The sequence below is a fragment of the Acanthopagrus latus genome, chromosome 14 (assembly GCF_904848185.1).
Source record: "Acanthopagrus latus isolate v.2019 chromosome 14, fAcaLat1.1, whole genome shotgun sequence".
Classification (NCBI taxonomy): domain Eukaryota; kingdom Metazoa; phylum Chordata; class Actinopteri; order Spariformes; family Sparidae; genus Acanthopagrus; species Acanthopagrus latus.
The window spans coordinates 5,146,345-5,165,491 of NC_051052.1; the positions used below are offsets into that span (position 1 = coordinate 5,146,345).

A 19,147-nucleotide genomic window follows, 5' to 3' on the forward strand; every position below is an offset into this window, starting at 1 on the left:
GACCATGGACGTATAATTACAGCTGGATACAGCGTCGGTGGCTCGGCTTCGTTCGCTCCTATGAAAGCTGCTCTGAGCTGCACGAAGCCAAAGAAATTTGACGTCAGATGTCCGGCGTAACTTCCGCAGTGGGGTGCAAATAGGGCACACACACACTGGAGACTTCCACCAGCTACGGCTAATCTCCAGTTTAGCCCCCGGCTAACTTGAAACAGGATAAAATGATTTGATTATGCATCTCTTCCAAATGTAATTGGAGGCAATAGATCGAATTTGGATAGTGAACCGATCCATTTTACATGGGCTGCGACCCTACCAAAATAAATTAATGAACAAAAAGTGTATCAGGTGACTTTGTAATTAAACAGGTTGCCCCCTATGTCAGTTGCCTTTAAGGCCTGTCACTCTTTCCAGCTTGGTAGTTACTTGCAACGCATGACAAGCATGGGCACAAAAGACAGCTGGCACAGTCAGAGTCACAAAGAGCACCATTTCTTAATAACTTCTATGTTAAAATACCAGAGATGAGCCAAAAACTGCAATAGAATGGCCCAAACTCAAGCTGAAATACAATACAAGACCGGATAGAGGACAGAGATGGAAAACATCACAATGGTCTCGTGTAAAGTTACCAAAATTGGAAAAGATGTAAATATACATCTTTCTAAAACAAATACAAGTTTATGGAGTTTTTGAGTTTATGGAGGAATACAATTTGAGTAAACCCAAAAAAATCCCTCTACAACGGTGAAATCAAAATGTGATAATGTTAGCGTGTCATAATAGTGATTTTAGTGCCACGAGCATTCGTTTGCTCATGAGGTCATCGATAAGGCAACCTCAAAGATAAAGTGGACTAAAAATATCCTCAACGACCAAAGATACAGAAGCAGGAACGTTCCTCTCCAGCAATTTCTGTTCAGTTGAACACATCTGGCAGAATTATATAGGTAACATCTGTTGTCCCATCTTTCATCTTCTTCCCCATTTTTCCAGACTTCATGCCTAACTTCTACTTCTGTAACCCTGAGACTACAAATGCCCGGTGGCCTGGACACCTACAGCACACGGAGGTTTTACCGCGCGTTTAAAAAAGGCGGTTACGCGCTCGTGGACCGATGAGTGAAATGAGCGTCTCCCGCCCGTTGCCCGGGCAACAGAAATCTGACAGCTGACAGTTATTTCGAGAGCTTGTCAACAGCTGCCTGTTAAAACCACAACCAGCACTCATAAAGAGCTAAAAGTATCCAGATGGTGCTACGAACCAGCTGACGTAACAATACATTCATTCGGCTGCATTGTATGAAAATAAAGTCAAAAAGCAGGATTAACAGATGGAGGAGGTGGGACTTTTTTTTTTTTTTTTTTTTGTCTCGGCCGAAGCTTAAGTGCCTCACAACACGAGTCCTTTAGGCTCTCATTTGCTCTCTTCAGCCAGTCCAAAGCTCTCCCAAATGGACTCCGGCTTCCAGTCAACTCCTCACCTCCCCCCCCACCCCCAGCAACAGGAGAAACAATTACGCTTATATCGTTTCCAGTCCATGCTAGTCTCAGATTGCTGCACTGTGCCAAATATAACAGCTTAGAAATGACTAATCTGGTGATTTGGCTGACATTATTCTCTTTATGTCACAATTTCTGAACTCCACAGCAGAATGGTTTTGGTTGCAGGCCTCATTCACCCCAGCGTTTGACAGCCCGTTTCTGTTTTTTGTTTTTTTTGTTTTTTTTGTTTTTTTTTCTGTTGCCTTCCTCACACGTGTCATATTTGTCTTGCATTCAAAGTTTTCTCATTTTGTTAGTTTCGCAGGTTCAGGATTGTTTCGCTCAGTTTTGGACTACAGACTGTGCTTAATTTCCTTGTCCGGACTGCTAGCAACGTGCTACCGATGTTTAGGCAGTTTGCCACATTAAGCAAGATTTGCAATATTCACCTTACATAATTGCAAAAGGGCACATATTTATGATGAATTTTGAATCTTTCGACGTGGTATAATCATTAGCTATTTTTGTGTAGTGCTCTTGACTTTGTTGATTATCATACAGTATATTTTTCAGTCTTACTAAATCTAGCTCCAGCAAGATCTTTTAAACATGCTTTTCATACAGGTCAGTCACCCGACTCGTTAACCTGATGCGGAGAATCAAACAGCGTGCGTCTCTTTGTGTGTGTGTGTGTGTGTGTGTGTGTGTGTGTGTGTGTGTGTGTGTTTGTGTGTGTTGCCGTTTAAGTGTAAGAGAATCCTGTAATGACCAGGGTCCCCGCAAGAGAGAGCACCATTAAGCTTTCAGCGGCTGTCATCAAACACACTGAAAGCACTGAAAAGAGCCCTGAGTGTAAACACACTCACTGGACCACCCTTAGTACCCCCCCCCTTCACACACACAGACACACACACACAAACACACACACACATTCCCATTCAGAGGGGTAAACACTCTTTACAGACCACTGTCTCTTTTTTTTTTCACCCCACATTTTCTGTTCAAGTTGAAACTACTTACTTGCTCTCTCTGTCTCTGTCATTATCTTAGTCTCTCTCTCTCTCTCCCTCTCCCTCTCACACACACACAAACACACACACACACACACACTTCTCTCTCACCACTGCTTATACAAATGCACAGATAAACAGCCTCTTCTTTTTTCTAATCCTCCTTCTCTCTATTTGTTCTCTGTAGTGTGTGTGTGTGTGTGTGTGTCTCTCTCTCTCTCTGTGATGCACGCACACACACACACACACACACACACACACACACACACACACACACACTTCATACTGTATTGCCTCAGAGGCTTTGGTAGCATCTCACTGATTGATGGAGTCAGCAGGGGAAGGAAGATAAGCGGCAGAGGAACAGCGGAGATTTAGAGAGTCTCTGTTGATGCAGAGATCGTTGGCATCAGCGGTGATCGCACTTGCGCTGCCATCCCGCTCTCGTTGGTGCCGATCTGTAGAATAAAACCACGGCGGATGTAAACAAGGATTTTGATCGTGTCTGAGATCTCTAAAATGCTGGTGTTTGCAGTTCCCGTCAGCTGTTTGGCTCTGCCGTTCTTTTGTTCCTTATTGTTATTCAGCACTTTTCACAGAACTCCAGTCTCACATCCGTAGCCTGAAGTAGCTCACCACGGGCCACACTTGCAAAACATTCCCACAGCAAATAGGTATGACCCCAAAATGTCATAACATCGTAACTAAAATGCTCATGTTATATAAATATTTGGTTTTTCCAGCAGACGTTTATTCCCTGAAACAGAATTTAGACCAAAAAACCCCCCTCAACAAAAACCCTTAGTTATCAATAACTTTACATATCTCATTTTAGGGGAATTAAGATTCTCCTCATACTGATCATTACTGGGCCATTTAAAGGATAAGTTAAAGTGAAACTCTCGCCAAAATGCAACCAAGGCTTTTTTTTGTGTGTGAATGTATATGAGTCAAACCTTCCTCTAAAAGCATAATTACGACTAAAGGGGCACTTTTAAGATTGATCGTATTTCCGTTTTCAGCATTTTCAATTGGAGTGCATGGGGCACTTTTACGCTAGTTTTAAAACACAAAGAAGACTCGACACAACATGAAACTTGTAGTATCACCGCATGAACACAAGCATTAAGGACATGGTTTGTGTACACAGAGTTTACTAAAAAGAAGGTTTCTGAACAACTCACGTTAGCAGTAGCTTCTTCTTCCTCTAGCCGCTGTCATGGCAGCCCAGACATACTCGGGGATCGACACATCTGGGTAGAGTGTATGTGATTCAGTTGAGCTGTGCGTAGAGACCCTGGTGATACTACGAGCAGAGTTTCATGTTGTGTCAAGCCTTCTTAGTATTTTAAAAATAGCAATTTTAATGCTAGCGTGAAAGTGCCCCATCCACTCCCATTGAAAATGAGTTTGAGCCCAAAACGACAACGCGGTCAATCTTAAAAGTGCCTCTTTCGTCGTAATTATGCTTTGACTCTTATACAGTCACACAAAAAAAGCCTAGGTTGCATTTTGGTGAGAGTTTCACTTTAACCCAAAACTGAAAATACAGTCATTTTCCACTCACCCCCCTACCTATGGAAAGTCCTAGCGGCTAAGCTAAAAGTGTTAGCTCGAACTTGCATTGAGATTGTAAACACCTTTTCAAATTAATTTTAAATCTAGTGGCCTATGAAGACTTGGATTATACCAGGCGAGATGAATGGAGCAATTTTATATTATTTTTATATATATTATTTTATACATTTACTGTTTTTTTTTTTGTTTTTTTTACATTTTAAGACAAGTCCCCATCTACTTCAGTTGTTGTTTTGCAGCGCTGTTTTGCCTTGAAGCTTCAAAAAGTGTTTTGAGGATGACTGTCACCAGCCTCTCCATCAGCACGAGGGTGAATTTTCAGTTTTGGGTGAAGTTTTTCCTTTAATGAGTAGGGGACCACTTATCCCGTCTGCTCCGGCATGCTCCCCGTCGACAGGATGTGCCGCCGACACATTGGTGTCAGAGGGGAGGAACTCCCACCGCCAGCGCTGTCTTGTCACGCACATGCACAGTCATAGGTAAGACACACTTCCTGCTCATGTCGGCTCAGCTGTGGAGGTGGACCGGGATCTTTCAGCAGACCCCTGAATTGTTGCTCACTGGGTCAGAGTGTACCAATTAGATGACTGTCCTCGCTCTCCCCCCCCCCTTCCTCTTCGCGTCATAAATCAAAACAGAGCGGAGACGCCCGCCAGCTGCTTTTTCTTTTCTAACTTATGTAACGACTGTGCGTAGTTTACAAGACAGTGAGCATGTACAGCGCAGCGCTGTAGGCTGTGTTTAAAGGCATCCTTAACAAGCCAGTGCTGTTGAGCAGGCATTAAACATAATGAGATGTTGTACAGTGAATGCAGCCTGGATCAGTCTGCTCGTTTGGTGTGCATGTGTGGTTGCGTGCTATCATGCGATGTCAGTGCGAGTGTCTTTTCCGCGCAAGCGGGCGCATTTATGTACGTACATTTATGTTATATGAGAGGCCACAGGCACATGAGCGCAGTTACCACGCTCACATCTGGACCCGTTGACAGCGCGCCAGCTTCCAGGGGTACGACTGAAGGCGGCTTTTTAGCCCCCTTCTTTAATCAGACGGCGCTCTCAGACGGCGTTAAAGCCTCGACACTAATGAGGGCGAGTCGAAGCCAACCTCAGGCCAGCCACAGATGACACCAATATGTGTTTATCAGATGAGCAAACACCAAAGTTTTCCCTATTTACAGCCCAGGGGATGGAGGTTAAAAGCAGTGTAGGCCTCAGCACACATTCGAAAGTAATGAGGCTTAATCTGGTTACTCAAGGGATAAAGCACACTTGTCTATTGTTTGGGAAGAGCTTATGAGGTTCAAACAGGCTGCCTTTGTTGATATTATAAAGGTGTTGACTGTAGTGATAGTATATTAAAGTCCTTTTCTCTGATCACAGGCGCAAAGCTTTCATAAAGCTCACGTGTGTCATCTCAGCGCGAGTGTATTGAATTTCCCAGAATTTGCACATGACCTAAAAGTAAAACTTGAGATCACTCGACGAATACAGCATGATAACTGTGTCCTCAGTGGAGCTGAGATACGGGAGGTGGTGAGAGGACCGTTGAGAGGACTGTTGAGATCGGTTTATCGCTGGTTTGTGCATTCTCTTGCCTGGAGAGCTGAATGGCCGCGACCCCTAACCTGGGTTTGTCCTCATCTCGTCTCCTTACGGGACCTGATTTCCAGGCAGGCTCGAATTTAAGGGAGCGTTTCGACATGAGCTTTCGGTCAGGTCATTGATTTAGTTTTCAACATATCGTCATTATTTGCAATGCAACTTGACACACCGGGCCAACAGAATGTAGAAACAAGTTGGCCGCCCAGGTGTAGTCTTTGCAGCGTGTCCAAGTGCAGCTTTTTTGGCTCGGGCACACGTAACGTAGGTATACAACAGGCTGCCTTTGTTAGCTTGGGTGTGTCTGGGGTCTCATGGACAGTTTGCACGGAAAAGCAGCTTAACTTGCTTTATGTTTTAAAGCCTGGAGACTTGGGGGGGGTCTGGCAAAGCAAGAAGTTGAAGTATGTAAGCGTAAGTGTGTCCCAGAGGATGAGCATGCGTTTGCCGGGATTGATGGAGTCGTGTTTTATTGAGAAACAACATTCGAGGCAGAGCTACTGTATATTGTCACAGATGGATGCACTTTTCCAGCTGACTGTACAATCAATCTGCATGTTCAGCTGCATTCCTCTGCAGGCCTTTGAAATGCAGAAACATAAATAAATACAAATATATATATATTTCTTAAAAGAGCCACTTAAATAAATACCAGGACCAGAAGGAATTGGATGCAATTTTGCATTGACTCACAAGCCTGCGGACGATCTTCACACTGTGATTATGAATGAAACAATCAGTCAGTTAGCACACAGATGGTGGCTGAGATACATTGGAGAGTATGACACACACCTGTACCCACAAACCCGATCAAAACCGGTATGAATCTCAAAGCCTGGACACCGGCCAGTCACTCTGTTTCCTTTTTGTTTGCAAGTGGGTAATGACTTCCAAAAACACGCCGCAGCATCATTACTCATAGTGAAATCACTTCCCCACAAAGGCACCATGTGAAGACACCATGAAGACACTGTCTCTCTTTACTGTTGTTGTTGGGATCTCTGCCTGGAGCCTCGCCGGCCAAAAAGCGTCCTCCTACGGTTTCATCCTTTATGTGATGACTGCTGTGTTTGACCTGTCATGCAAAAAAAAAAAAAAAGCATAATTCACTAACAATAGTAATAAGTGCTTCAACATTCTGGTCATATCAGTTTGGTATTGTATTTGGCCGGGGGTGACGCTGCAGCAATGGAGGGTGGTGCCAGACTGTCTGGGTGAGGTTTGTTCTAGTTATTTGACTGACTTTTCTCTTGCCATTTGTTTGCATTTACGCCGAGCAGCACTGTAATTTCATTAGTTATTAATGTCAGTTGTCATTTATAGCAGAGCCTGTTCATCCTCTGTAGCAGTGGGGAGTCGTACCACCAGAGTCATCTCTTCTATTGATTCAGGGCATAGCTGCTACTTCGATGTACAGCATGCATGTAGCATGACTGAACAACCCAATCGCCAGAGTTCTGCAAACCATGGAAATGTTGTAAATTTAAAAATACTGTACGTTGCTTCTTTATGTTTCTTCTTTATTTCATGTTTTTTTTAATGTTTTCTGAAAATGTCTGGTTAGGTGTATTCACAAAAAGAAAAAAAAAAACAGTTACTTAAGGAAAAAGATCATATTTTGGCTGATAATTCCTCTGTCCAGCCGTTTTACACAATATATTGCGATCAAAACCTTCATCAGTCTGAAGGCCTTTATTCCAAAATGTTCGTTGTTAAAGTCATTCTTGATTGCAAATAAGGTGAACAGTGTGCGGGAGCTTTGTCCTCATTTTTCCGGCGCTTGCTCCTCTCCTACGTCCCCGTCGATCCACGGCTGTGCATAGGTTTTACTCTGTGACACTCAAAAATGTTGAAACACCGTCTTGAACAGTGGTCTCTGGCTTGGCAACAAGAAAGTCAGCGCATAAACATGTACTGTGAATGAGATATGAAGCGATTTGTGGAAATGATGTTATATGTACTTTTTACCATAACCGTAATTTGCAGAAATGTAACATCCCGACATTTTAGCCTTGCAACTGGGACTAAATGTAGCTACAAAGCCGCTATTAGTCTAAAACCGTAGTTAGCTATTTCGTGAAACCAGTGTGTTATTATAGGAGAAAGTTCTTGGTGCCCTCTCTTGGGCAGCAGTGGCCTCAACCCTGCAGCATGTGCCTTCGGGACGACTCTACATCCCCTCTCTCCCGCTTGTTGTTTTTGAGGGGAGAGTCCCATTCAGCACTTTTAGGACTTAATCGACTCCAGCTGTGAAATTCCAGATTTTCCTCATGCTCAAGTCTTTCTCAAGAGGGCCAACACGGAGATGCGGTGTGGATGTGGGGAAGACCGTGGCGAATCGCGAGGGAAAGAAATGCGATGGTCGTAAATGGGATTGAATTACGCCGACTCGGCCACAAAGGGGTGGAGGTCAGTGGCCTTTTGCGCCGTGTAAAAGCGAGGGAAAAGCGCGGTCGGTTTTGACGGCGGGGGACTGTAAAGCGATGGCTTTGCGATGGGAGAACGAGCCGGGTCGCCGTTTTTTGACGAGGAGTAGCTGTCATGATGTAAGAGCTCACTCTGAGTGGTACTGTCATCCGAAATGGATTTCTATACGGGGGATCCTCTCTCTATAGCAGAAGCCTGTCATTTAAAAAAAAAAAGCTGGAAAGCAATTCTGAGTGGTTGTAAGCATCCCGCCATGTAGGAGAAGCTGCAATAAACTGATGTAACGTCGTCACCTTCTCCTCCCTCGTCTCCCCTCTGTAGCATTATATTGTCCGCGTGTCATCATACAGGAATTGTGTGCGTTGTTTTGTTCCACTCCTCCAACGCAGAGGGATGGAAATCAAAACTAGCGTCAACGACTCTCTCGACATCCCCGAACATTCTCGCAGCCGAGGTCTGACCCCAGAAGTGGTGTGTTACACGTCTCGCAACATGAGCCGGGGGACTTTGGTATCATTGCTTAAGAGGGAAGATGGAGCAACGGAGAGAGACGTTCTCCAAGTGAAAGGGTGGGAGACTGGTGAGTTTGGACGCGAATGCGAGATGGAAGCATTGCAGTTGTCGAGTGAGAAAACGAACAAATGCATAAGTGCGTGCACGGGAAAGTCATGGGAAGACATGAAGATATATGGAGGGAAACATGCAACTGAAGTGGATAGTTTTAGTCGTCAACAAGGGGGAAATGAATAAGTAAACAGGTGGATATATGACTGATGAGGTGAATTAAATCAGTAAATTGCTACTTGAGACAATAAATGGGAGATTTAAAGCCACTGAAAATGAGCGAATAGTAAACAGGCGACTATGGGAGTGAGCGAATGCACATATACAGTAAGTGATTGATTGAAAGCAATGGTGCAGTTAATTATCCTAATAAGGAAGTCAAGTCAATAACTCTTCTATTTTGAGATTGAGCAAGTAAGTACTTTTTTGTGTCGCTAATCTGACAATGTGCACCATTTCCCACCATATATATATATATTTAATATAAAATATAAGAGGAAACTCTACAGGTGAGAACAGTGTTTCATGATTAATCAATTATTGGTTTATTAGTTAATCATTTCTCACCTGTAATGCCTCCCATAAAGTGAAAAGTCTGAGCAGAACTTGTCGTAGAATGTTTGTTTTTCTTGTAATGCAGGATTATTATATTCCAGAATGCCAAATTTACTGCATTTTTTTCAGAATTGTTCTGCTTTTCAAAGAATGACATTTTTACATTGTCAAAATACTTTAAATTCCAGTATTTATATACATTTTATTGCGAATAATTCTACACTTTTACTTCAGTAAATGAGTTCTGTGTTATTCTGTGTTGTAGTTTTACTGCAGTGAAGTAGTTTTTAATCAGTGATAATAGAGTTACACAGTATCGTACACACAGTCAAAGAGCAAACCGAACTGTTCAGGGAACTGCTTGCTGCAAAGGTGCACACATATCAGGAAGCAGATGATTAAATGACGACTGATCAATGAATCAATCAACTCAATATCTGTATTTTACCCTCCTACCTAATCCTGATTCTTGAACACTGAATATGGAGCTGGGCGATGTGAACAATGGGCTGTGGGAAGCGAGAGACGATTTCCCGTGACGCTCCGATGTTCTTGCTTGAATGCGTGTTTTTTGTGCGGGCGGTTGACTGCGGAGAAGCCAAAGGTTGACTGAGGAGCAGGAATCTATCTGCGGATCCTGAGGCACAGGCGCACGGAGAGAGGATGAAAGTATGTTTACGTCCTCCCGGGTCACGCTCGATGCACGCTAACGACACGCGCCTGTGTTCGGCCGGGCCCGCCGTGCGGGCCTCCGAAAACGCTCGGGCACCGCTTTGTTGTGCATGTGCCAGCTCGAAGCGCGTGTTTGTTTTATTTTCCGTGTTGTCTGACATGTGGCTGACTGATAGCATTCAGAGTGCTGACAGGGCCAGGTGCGTGACTATCTAGCCCTGCCTCCCCCGGGGGGATGTGTTTAGACTCTGCGTGTGATCGTGTGTGTGTGTGTGTGTGTGTGTGTGTGCGTGCGCGCATGCTGGGAGGGTGGAAGGGTGTCTGACCCCTCTCTTATCTCCAGCACCCCGGCGTGTTTGTTTTCACAGCCACGGCGCTGACGTCATGTGACCCAGGGCGGTATCTATCATATAAACCCACACACACACACACACACACACACACACACACACACACACGCCAAGCCAGTGCAGGTTAAGAACAATCCACCCACTGAATGGAACAGATAACAAACACATGACATTATTGATTCCATAAGATGGAAAATAAATCTGTTATTCTTACTGCCTGAACTGTCATTAGACTTGTTTTGCTCTGCAGCAGCGACCCAGCCACGGAACCTCTTACGCGAACTTCACAACGTGCCGTCGAGCTCGAGCGGGGAGTTGAGGAGGCGCCTATTTCCGCACAACACCTACAATTAGAAAAGTGAAGCTGTCGGTTCCAGCGCAGATCAGGGTATTATTTCGAAGGAGGTCGGCGTGCCACCCGATTCCACACAGCGCTGAATCATTGTGTCACGGGCAACGGCACTTAGCAAGTGTGGGTTAATAACACAACGCTGCCTTCAGCTGCAGCTCGCCCGTGCGTGGAGACGGTTAGCCTCCTCCTTGACCGCCGCCTCCACCTCCACCTCCCGCCTCCCCTCGGCTGGAATGCGCTCCCTCTCCACCAGATATTTAGCGGTGGCTTTTTGCCGGAAACCTGGAACTAGGGAGGATTTGCTGAGCAGCCCTCCGCAGGAATAGTCACCAGGGCTTAAATATGAGTGCGGTGCAGTCTTTTTCATGTCTGTGCCAAAATGAGACAAAGGCATTTTAACAACAGGTTGCCTTCAGTTCTTGCGAAGTGGCCTTTGTCTGTACAAATGACTGTGGCTGCTTTGATTTGGTCTCACGCTTGCTACACATTTATCAGCATTATGGGCCACTTTACGTCACCAACTTTTTTTTCAAAAAGTCTAAAAAAACGACAAATTTGGAAAAGTCCATTTTTGAGTAATATATCCAGTAAAAGAAGAAGGCACAAGATGGTCGACCTCCAAGAATCCAGAGATATTATTGCCTGCATTTCCCATATTATGATCCAAATGTGTTGATATCCTTACCGATACTCTCCGATCATAACAGAGAACGTTCGGGTTCTTGAATCTATCTGCTTTCATCACTTTGGGAACATCTTATTGGTTATGCACTGAAAGCTCACACACCATTAAGGTTTAAGTAATAAACTTTATGGTTTGATGGTTTGGTAGTTCCCTGTTTGGGAAAGGCCAAGCACTTTCAAAAACTGATTAAATTAGACAAGCCAGCCGTCTATCATTGTCTACCATGGGCTAACTTCAACCAGATCAACAGTAGGAGAGCACTACCACCTTCTTACTGAAGCCAGTCAGGAGAAGAGGATGTTCGCCATCAAGAAAAGCCTTCGGTGATGCTCTTTCAATCAAATGTTCTCTCCAGCGCTGGTTGATACACCTCAAGAACACCTGTGGCTGAAATGACGCTGACTGGTTCAAGCACAGTGTTCAGCCACAGCTCGAGTCTTCGCAAGATCACACGGCCGCTCAAAGCTCATAAATCTAGCTTCCTCGCAAGCTAAAGTATTCGACTCTTCGAATTAAACACGTATGCTCGGTTGTTGTTTCAGCCTTGTTTGTACACTCTGATTATTTTCTTGTCTTGGCTGTGACCAGTTGCCTGGACTCTGTTTCGAAATCGGACCAAACACAACGAAGGTGGTCCCGACCACAGCTCTTCTTCTTCTTCTTCTCCTTCTCCTTCCTCTTCTGACAGCCACGCGTTTTGAAATATTTCTCAAAGATGCGAACGGAGGTTTAGCAATCCAGCATACGTTGTGAACACTCAATCTTCTTTGGTCAACATCTTCCTCCCATTGATATCCATTCCATTCCTCACCCCTCCCTGTCCTCTGCGCATTTCAACCGTGACACGTTTGGCTGTTACACTATTTTTAGAGAAGTGGTCGGCCGTGGTAGCCAAACATAAGGGTGCTGACCTGCCCAACTTGATTTGTGCGGATGGAAGTGAACCTGGAATCCTCTTTGCCGGTGTTGACTTTGGAGGCCCTCGCTGCTGTTAAATGAGAAACTTTCAGCGCTGCATTACAGCGGCGGGCTTTTTTTACCTGCACATGGCCGAGACGCTCTCATTCCCACTGTGTAATTATTTGCAGGGTAAGGTGATTATCTCCGCGGTGGGGGGGGGTGGAAGTGAGAGGTTTTCTTAAGATCTCTCTGAGGTTTTGGTGTGAGCTTGTTTCGACTCAGCACCCACGGGATGGTACCTCGTCAGAGGCGGGTTTCCCGACTGTTCCAGACGGTCCTGGGTGGCTGGACGCCCGCCAAGCGCGCTCCAATCCCTGCAGCTCAGCAGGCAGCGGCAGTCGGAGTCGAAGTTGGACCCGCGCCATCCATTCACGTGGTATCCTGTTGTTTTAAGGCTTGTCATGATAGCCCCTGGTGCATGATTGAAAACATGTTGGAGAAGCTGGTGCTATTCTGGGCCGGGGGGGGGGGAGCAGCGTCCCTATTAAGGCAATTGACTGTCAAAGGAATTGAGGCCGTATGAAAGTGAGGAGAAGCGGAAGCAGCAGTGTGTAGAATAATCGTGCCATGCTTAACTGATGTCGGCAGCCATTTTTTTCATGTTGACCTTTCACCTGCGCGGGTTACAAGAGTGCACAGAGACTCTCAGGTGCACACTTCAGGTGTCGTCTCATTTGTGAGATGCCCCCCCCCGCTCTCTTTATTGGCCGATGCCGCGTCAAAAAAAGTTTCGGCTCGCCGTGACGCTGCGACGCGCGCGCCTCTGATTCCAGCACATCTCCTCGCCTCTCTAAACTGAACCAGATGGAGGCTTTCCATATAAAAACTTTCACTCCCTTTTAAGGCTCACATAGAGGAGAGAGCCATTAGGAAAAAAAAGAGTAGCAACATGTCATATTGTGTCAGCTTAATGCAGTCCAAATGCAGCGCGGCCCATCTGTTTCTCAGCAAGCAACAAAACATCGGATGGAACGTACACGCTGTAGATCCCAACGCTGCGTTCACTTGTGCTCTTTGGTCCTCGCGCGCAGATTCGCAGATTTATACCCGGCCAGCATGTCGTTTGCGTAACACTACAAGCTAATGTACCGTAACACGCAACCCTCGCCGGAACCGACTGCGAACAAAAAGCTGTCAGACGGACAGAGTTATTTTGTCCCCTCATTTATTTACTGCTGTGGGTGTCGTGTTTGTGTGAGATGCTGTCGGCCTCCTGCAGTCCACGCCACTGATATACATTAGACACGGATGCTGTTTCTTGTTAAAGGCAAAAGAAGCCCGAAACGAGTCTTCTTCTAGCAGCTGCTCAGTTATAGCTGTTCGCATGCTTCACTGTTGCCAATTAAGTTACTTTAAAATAAAGCTTTTTAACCACCATGAATAATATATTAACTTAAGATTACATTTCGGAGAAGCCATTACCCATTATGACAGTAATGAGTCATTTTTGTCCCATTAAGTTGAAGACACATACGACCACGCGTAGCATTTAGCATGTTCCCATGTTGTCAAAATCTATGTTCAAGGTTTTTTGTTCATCACCTCGAGAAAGATACAAGAAAATCGCCGCAGCCACTTTGATTCTGACATTGGAGCGAGAGAGAGAGTGTTTCAAACGCTGCTGATGATCTGAGAAGCGCTTCGATTGAAGCACATTGAGGCCCCTACATTTCTAAAAGTTTCCAGGGCCCGTAAGTGTACTGGATCTTTCTGCTGCTGAATTTTAACACCGATAACTTTCTACTGAAGTGGTACAGACACATTCTTGCAAATGGCTGAGGATCGGGGTCAACTAGATGGTCAGGGGTTCGATCCCTTTGCTTTTCGAACTGTCGATGGGCAAGATTCTGAATCCCCGATGGCATTAGTTGAATGGGCGAGCATTGAAATATCAAATGTACATTCACAGCTGGTGAAGCTGTTTGTTTTGAACGTTTCAAGAGTGTGGCCAGCACGCTTCAGTGTCAGGCAAAGAGCAGCTCCAACAACACGCTCAGCAGCAGAAACCGGCCGAGCAACTTGCAGTCTGGTTTCCCCCCCGATCGAAAGTACAGAATTCCCACAAAGACACCGACCGCTTCGGTGTCCCCTCTCCTTATTTTACACGTCCAATAGTCATATTTAGATTCCCTCATTACGTACAACTCACAGGGCTTTTTCCCCCTCTCACATTTTTTTTTTTTTTTTTTTTTTACTATTTCGCTCATCAAAGGGAGGGGCAGCTCCAGATGTGAACGGAGAGGCCGTGTCTATTTTGAGTGTTCGGTGTTAGCGTGAGGACAGAGAGAGAGGGAGAGGAGGGACAGAGAGCTGTTTTGACAGTTGTGTTGGAGAGCACTGAACACACACACACACACGCACACACACACACACACACACACACACACCCATGCAGGTCTCAGTAATCTTTGCAGAGTGTTGGTTATACCTTCCAAAAGGAGTTCACGCCCCCTTGAACTGTTTTGGCTGACTTTGTGGTACACTTCTGACAGAGAGGGAGAGAGAGAAGGAGAGAGAGAAGGAGAGGGGAGGGAAGGGGAGGGAGGAGTGTTGCTTGTGGGAGGAGAAGGAGGAGGGAGTGATCAGGAGGAAGGAGAAGCTCTCTCAGTTTCTGAGAGTCCTGCTTGCTGTAGGCTACAGAATGAGCGCGGTTGCTTTCCTCTCAGTCTGAGAGGCAACTGCTTCTTTTTCTTTTTCTTTTTTTTTTCTTTTTCTTTTTTTCTTTTTTAAAGTTTTCGTCCTTTCCTCTCCCGAGCCAGACATCAGTAGGAGTCGCTGCAGATTCCTCCTCCCTTTTCCTCGCGCGGCACTTTTTTTTTTTTTGTGGACCTCTCTCGCACCCCTCGTGTTGTTATTTCTGTGCCTGGGAAGTACCATGCCGGTGGTTGGCGTAGCCTCCAAGCTCAGGCAACCCTCGGCGGTGGGCACCAAGCCAGTGCATACCGCTCTCCCCATCCCCAGCGCAGTCAGGGCGGCCGCCTCGCAGGGCTACATGGCCCGGCAGCAGGAGCTCAGGGCAGGTGAGGGCACCCCGGGGCTCTCCTGCCAGCTGTCAGTCAAGTCTGAGTACCAGCAGGAGAGGACGGCTGAGGGGAAGTCCAGGGCGGCGACAGAGGAGAGCAAGATCTGCAAGGTCAGTGGAGGTGGCAGTGTAGTGAGTCTCTGTGTGTGTGTGTGTGTGTGTGTGTGTGTGTGTGTGTGCAGGCAGCGTAGTGACACTCCACAGGTGTCAAGGGTGGGTGAACCGGTCAGGCTCACTCTCTGTCATACTCACCTTTCCCCCCGTGTCGGCGTGAGCAGGTGTCTGTGAGACGCAGCTCCAGCACACCGTGATGAGTCATGCTACAGTGGGATGATGTAGCTGTTTTTTTTTTGTTTTTTTTTTTTTTTTTTTGTCATCAACTAAGAGGGGAAACCAGATGACTAATGGATCTCTGTCGGTGTATTACCTCATGCTGCTTCCCGTTCAGTCTGCGCATGATTAACTAATCAGTGTGTCCGTGGCAGCGCAGGGTCCTGTTTTCAGTCGAGACCTTTACCTGGGAAGTGAACCGAGCCTGCTCTTCTATAGAAGAAAGGTAATACAGATGTGAGGGGTGCTACCCGAGAAGCCCCAAAGATTAGGTCTGGACGTGGTCTGAATAGACTCTGTTCCCCCCCCCCCCCCCTCCTCAGTTGTCTCCCCTTTTCTGTCTCCCATTTGCGAGGTAATATTTCACATGGATTACCTGCACCTTCCTTCCCAGAGCGTTCTCCTAATACCCCCCAACAGCACCGCAGTGTTGCAGATGCTTTAATAGGCGCACAGTGATCACAGTTACTTCGCCACGTTAAACTCTCGCCGTGCCAAGTTCTGTCCTCGTTGCAGAAATCTGGCCCCTCGGATTCGGATTCTGCCTGCAACGGAGCAGCAGGCGGGGGTCGGTCCGTCCCGAGGAGGAAGGAGTTTTCAAAATTCCCCGCCAAGCACTCCGAGCAGCGCCTCAGCCCGTCCCACATCCCTCGAACTGTCAGACTGAGCAAACTGAAACTTTCCTGTTTGGCCGGTTGATCTCAACTCCCTCCCTCCCCCTCCCCTCCCTCCTCTCTGCCGTTACAAGACTTCCTAACAGAGACGGAGAGGGGAAAAAAAAAAAAAAATGAAAAGACTCCCTGACCCTGATTCTTTTTTTTATTTTTTTTTTTTTCTTTTCTGGCTTTTGATACCGAACAAAGCTGCTGATTTTCCTCGTGACCCAGAGGAAACGTGGGCAGGAGACATCAAAGTGCAGGTCAGCGCTCCCCTGCCTCTAAATCCTCCCGGCGTGTCCGTGACTCGAGTCCAAATCGGCTGCAGGGTGACTGCGAGTGGGGGGGGTGGGGGGGGTGGGGGGGTGGTTTCATCATTAACCTGCTGCTGAACTAGCAAACTTCAGCTTGACTTTTCAGCTTGTTAGTGAGAAATCTCCTGCTCGGCCCATTAAAAGTGTCTCTTGGAGTTTGGTTTTTTTTTTCTTCTCTTTTTTCATTTTTTTTTTATCTGACTTTATCTGTGTGTCAGCATCCCTCCGCATCGCATTCTGAACAGTACACCCTTCGTGTAGGCCTCCCCACACCCCCCCTCATTTATTTAGCCCTCCATCCTGTGAGGTTAGGGTTAGCGTTACTCTTACTAGCTGTTACTGCCTTGTTCGAGTGTTCCCCCTGGAATAATGAATATGCTAATTTGCCTGAAATGCACAATCGGTGCGTCGTCAGTCCCCCGTCCTTGGGAGGCGAGGCGGAGCTCTCCTGCCTGCCCCGGCCTGTCGGTGTGGGTGAGGGATTGGTGGTATGGAGGGGGTAATTAGTCTGTCTAATTGTGTTGTGTAGTCCCTTAAGAGCTTTACTCTCGGGGCTTTCAGGGGAAGAAAGGGAGAGAAGGTGGAGTAAACGCTGTCATTACTCCCTCACATTAACAAACACTGCTTGTTTAGTTTATCAAGCAGGCTCAAGTGTAGGATTGTGTGTGTGTGTGTGTGTGTGTGTGTGTGTTTAGTGTGCAAAGGGAATGCTTGTTTGTGCACATGCAAACCCCCTTTGTATAGGATAGCGCTGGCATGTGTCGGCTTGTCGTCCTGGGGTTAAACATATCCTAACCTGGAGGGTTGAAGCTGTGTTTCTTCATTTTTCTTTTTTTTTTTTTCGGAGGTCGGATGTGGCGGAGAATCCTTCCAGTCAGTCAAAGTCTGTGTTATTTTACTGCGGCTGCCGCGCGGAACAACGTGCAGTCAGCATATCAGTGAAATAACTCCTCGATCACTGAATTTAGAAGCGGGGCAGAACTGCAGGAATCAGCATCACGGTATCCTGACAGTATCCCTGTGCCTGCAGAATGATCATGACACAAGCGCAAGAAAAATAAATATGAGGGTTAAGAGCTAAGCAGGGAGGAAGAAGGGATTCGGTTTTTTTTTCTCGTCGGTGTTTGCAGAAGACAGCGGGCCCGATGTTGTCTCGAGCCGAAGCCGCCGAGGAAGTCCGAGCGAATGCTAAGGCAAGCGGCTGAAACGAATTCGATCTGCAGCTCAGCCCGACAGTCCGGGCCCCTCCGCTGTGTTTGGATTGAGGGCTTTCACGTGGAGCAGATGTAGCCGCGCCTCGCCGAATGTGACCGCCGCGCTCGCAAAAAGAGGCGACGCAGGGGTGCTGTTCGTCCCGTCTAATGGCGTGCGAAGGGCACCGATTAAAGCCGGCCGGACGAGGTTAATTTTGGACGCCGTTCAGAATCAGTCGCGGCTAATCTCAGCTGCATTAAAACAGTCTGTATTTAACTGTGTGGCGGATAATCCCTGCCGGATCTGCAGCACTGCACAATGGACTGCGCCTAGTTTCGCACAAGCGTCCACAAGTTGCGTCTGCATTTTTTTTTTTTTTTTTTTTTTTTTTTTCTGCCGGCGCACAGGTGTTTGCTACCCTGACCCGACTTCTGAACATGAAGCGCAGCTGCAGAGTTTTTGATCAGTGCGTGACTTGACAGCCATGAACGGAGCGTGGCCATCGGCGCATTGCAATGACTTTTGACTACCTTTAGTTAGACTGGTTAACCTTTAAGCTAACCATTGCTGTGAGGGCTTTGCTCTCAACTGACAGCACATCCGTGGTTGGTAGTGTTGTGCAAGGTGATCTTATCGTGCGCTCTGCCAGTCTGGTCGTGTGAAATCAAGATGAAGATTGGAGTGATCGAGGGCTGCCAAGTGTGACATTGGAACAGGCCTGATTGGGAACTGTTGGGCCTCGGTGGAGGTTTACACATTCCAGTTTAAGCCGTGTCCGCCTGTTCCTCACAGGCCCTCACAGACATCCGCAGGTGGACGGTTTCTATTGGCGGCGTTGCGCGGACTCATGGTTTTCGGCGCGATGGAGATGAGAACAAGGCGAGACGTTTTGCTTTTTTTTTTTCCCTGTTGTACACACCCCTGACAGTTCACATCAGTCGCCGCCTCTGGTGCTGCGGGATGACGGGCTGGAATGAAGAGCTCATCTGAGCTGACTGGGCTTTTAATGAAGTGTCAGCGGCACCACCACTGATAGAGAATTATCTCCTGCATCAAGGGTTTTGGCAGCCGTCCAAATCAGACAGCCCGGGAACTGATTTTAAGCAATTTGGAGTCCTCTTTTGAGGCGGAAACGAAGACTTTTTTAGTTGTTAACTCTACAGTACGGCAGAGGGGACAAATGATGTTGATTGGAGCCGTCTTTATTCATCCTTGACAAATAGCGCGCGATTCATCTGAAGTTAGTCTATTCACTCCTGAATGCCTCCCGGAGAATACTGTCTAATGGCTCTGAGATTTTGAATCGAAAGCAATTTCTTGCCGCGAGAGTGGCTAGCTTATTGGTCGCCTTCATTCCTCGCTCTCCGATGTGTAACCCGGTGTTTCCCTGGAGG

General features: G+C 46.6%; 1 protein-coding gene across 10 annotated transcripts in view; it reads left to right on the forward strand.

Annotated features, from left to right (window-relative positions):
* The window catches only part of nav3 (neuron navigator 3), a 332,201-nt gene that overhangs the window by 121,472 nt on the left and 191,582 nt on the right, over positions 1–19,147 (forward strand). For 3 of the 10 annotated variants that reach the window (XM_037121186.1, XM_037121188.1, XM_037121192.1), the window contains exon 1: positions 13,836–15,370. The exons of 2 other annotated variants lie outside the window; for them this stretch is intronic. In XM_037121186.1, coding sequence (XP_036977081.1) covers positions 15,113–15,370 — 258 coding nt within the window. In that variant the 5' untranslated portion in view covers positions 13,836–15,112. Of the gene's footprint in view, positions 1–13,834; positions 15,371–19,147 lie in introns of those variants that run through there. 5 more of the 10 variants (XM_037121189.1, XM_037121193.1, XM_037121195.1 and 2 more) reach the window with 2 other exon arrangements.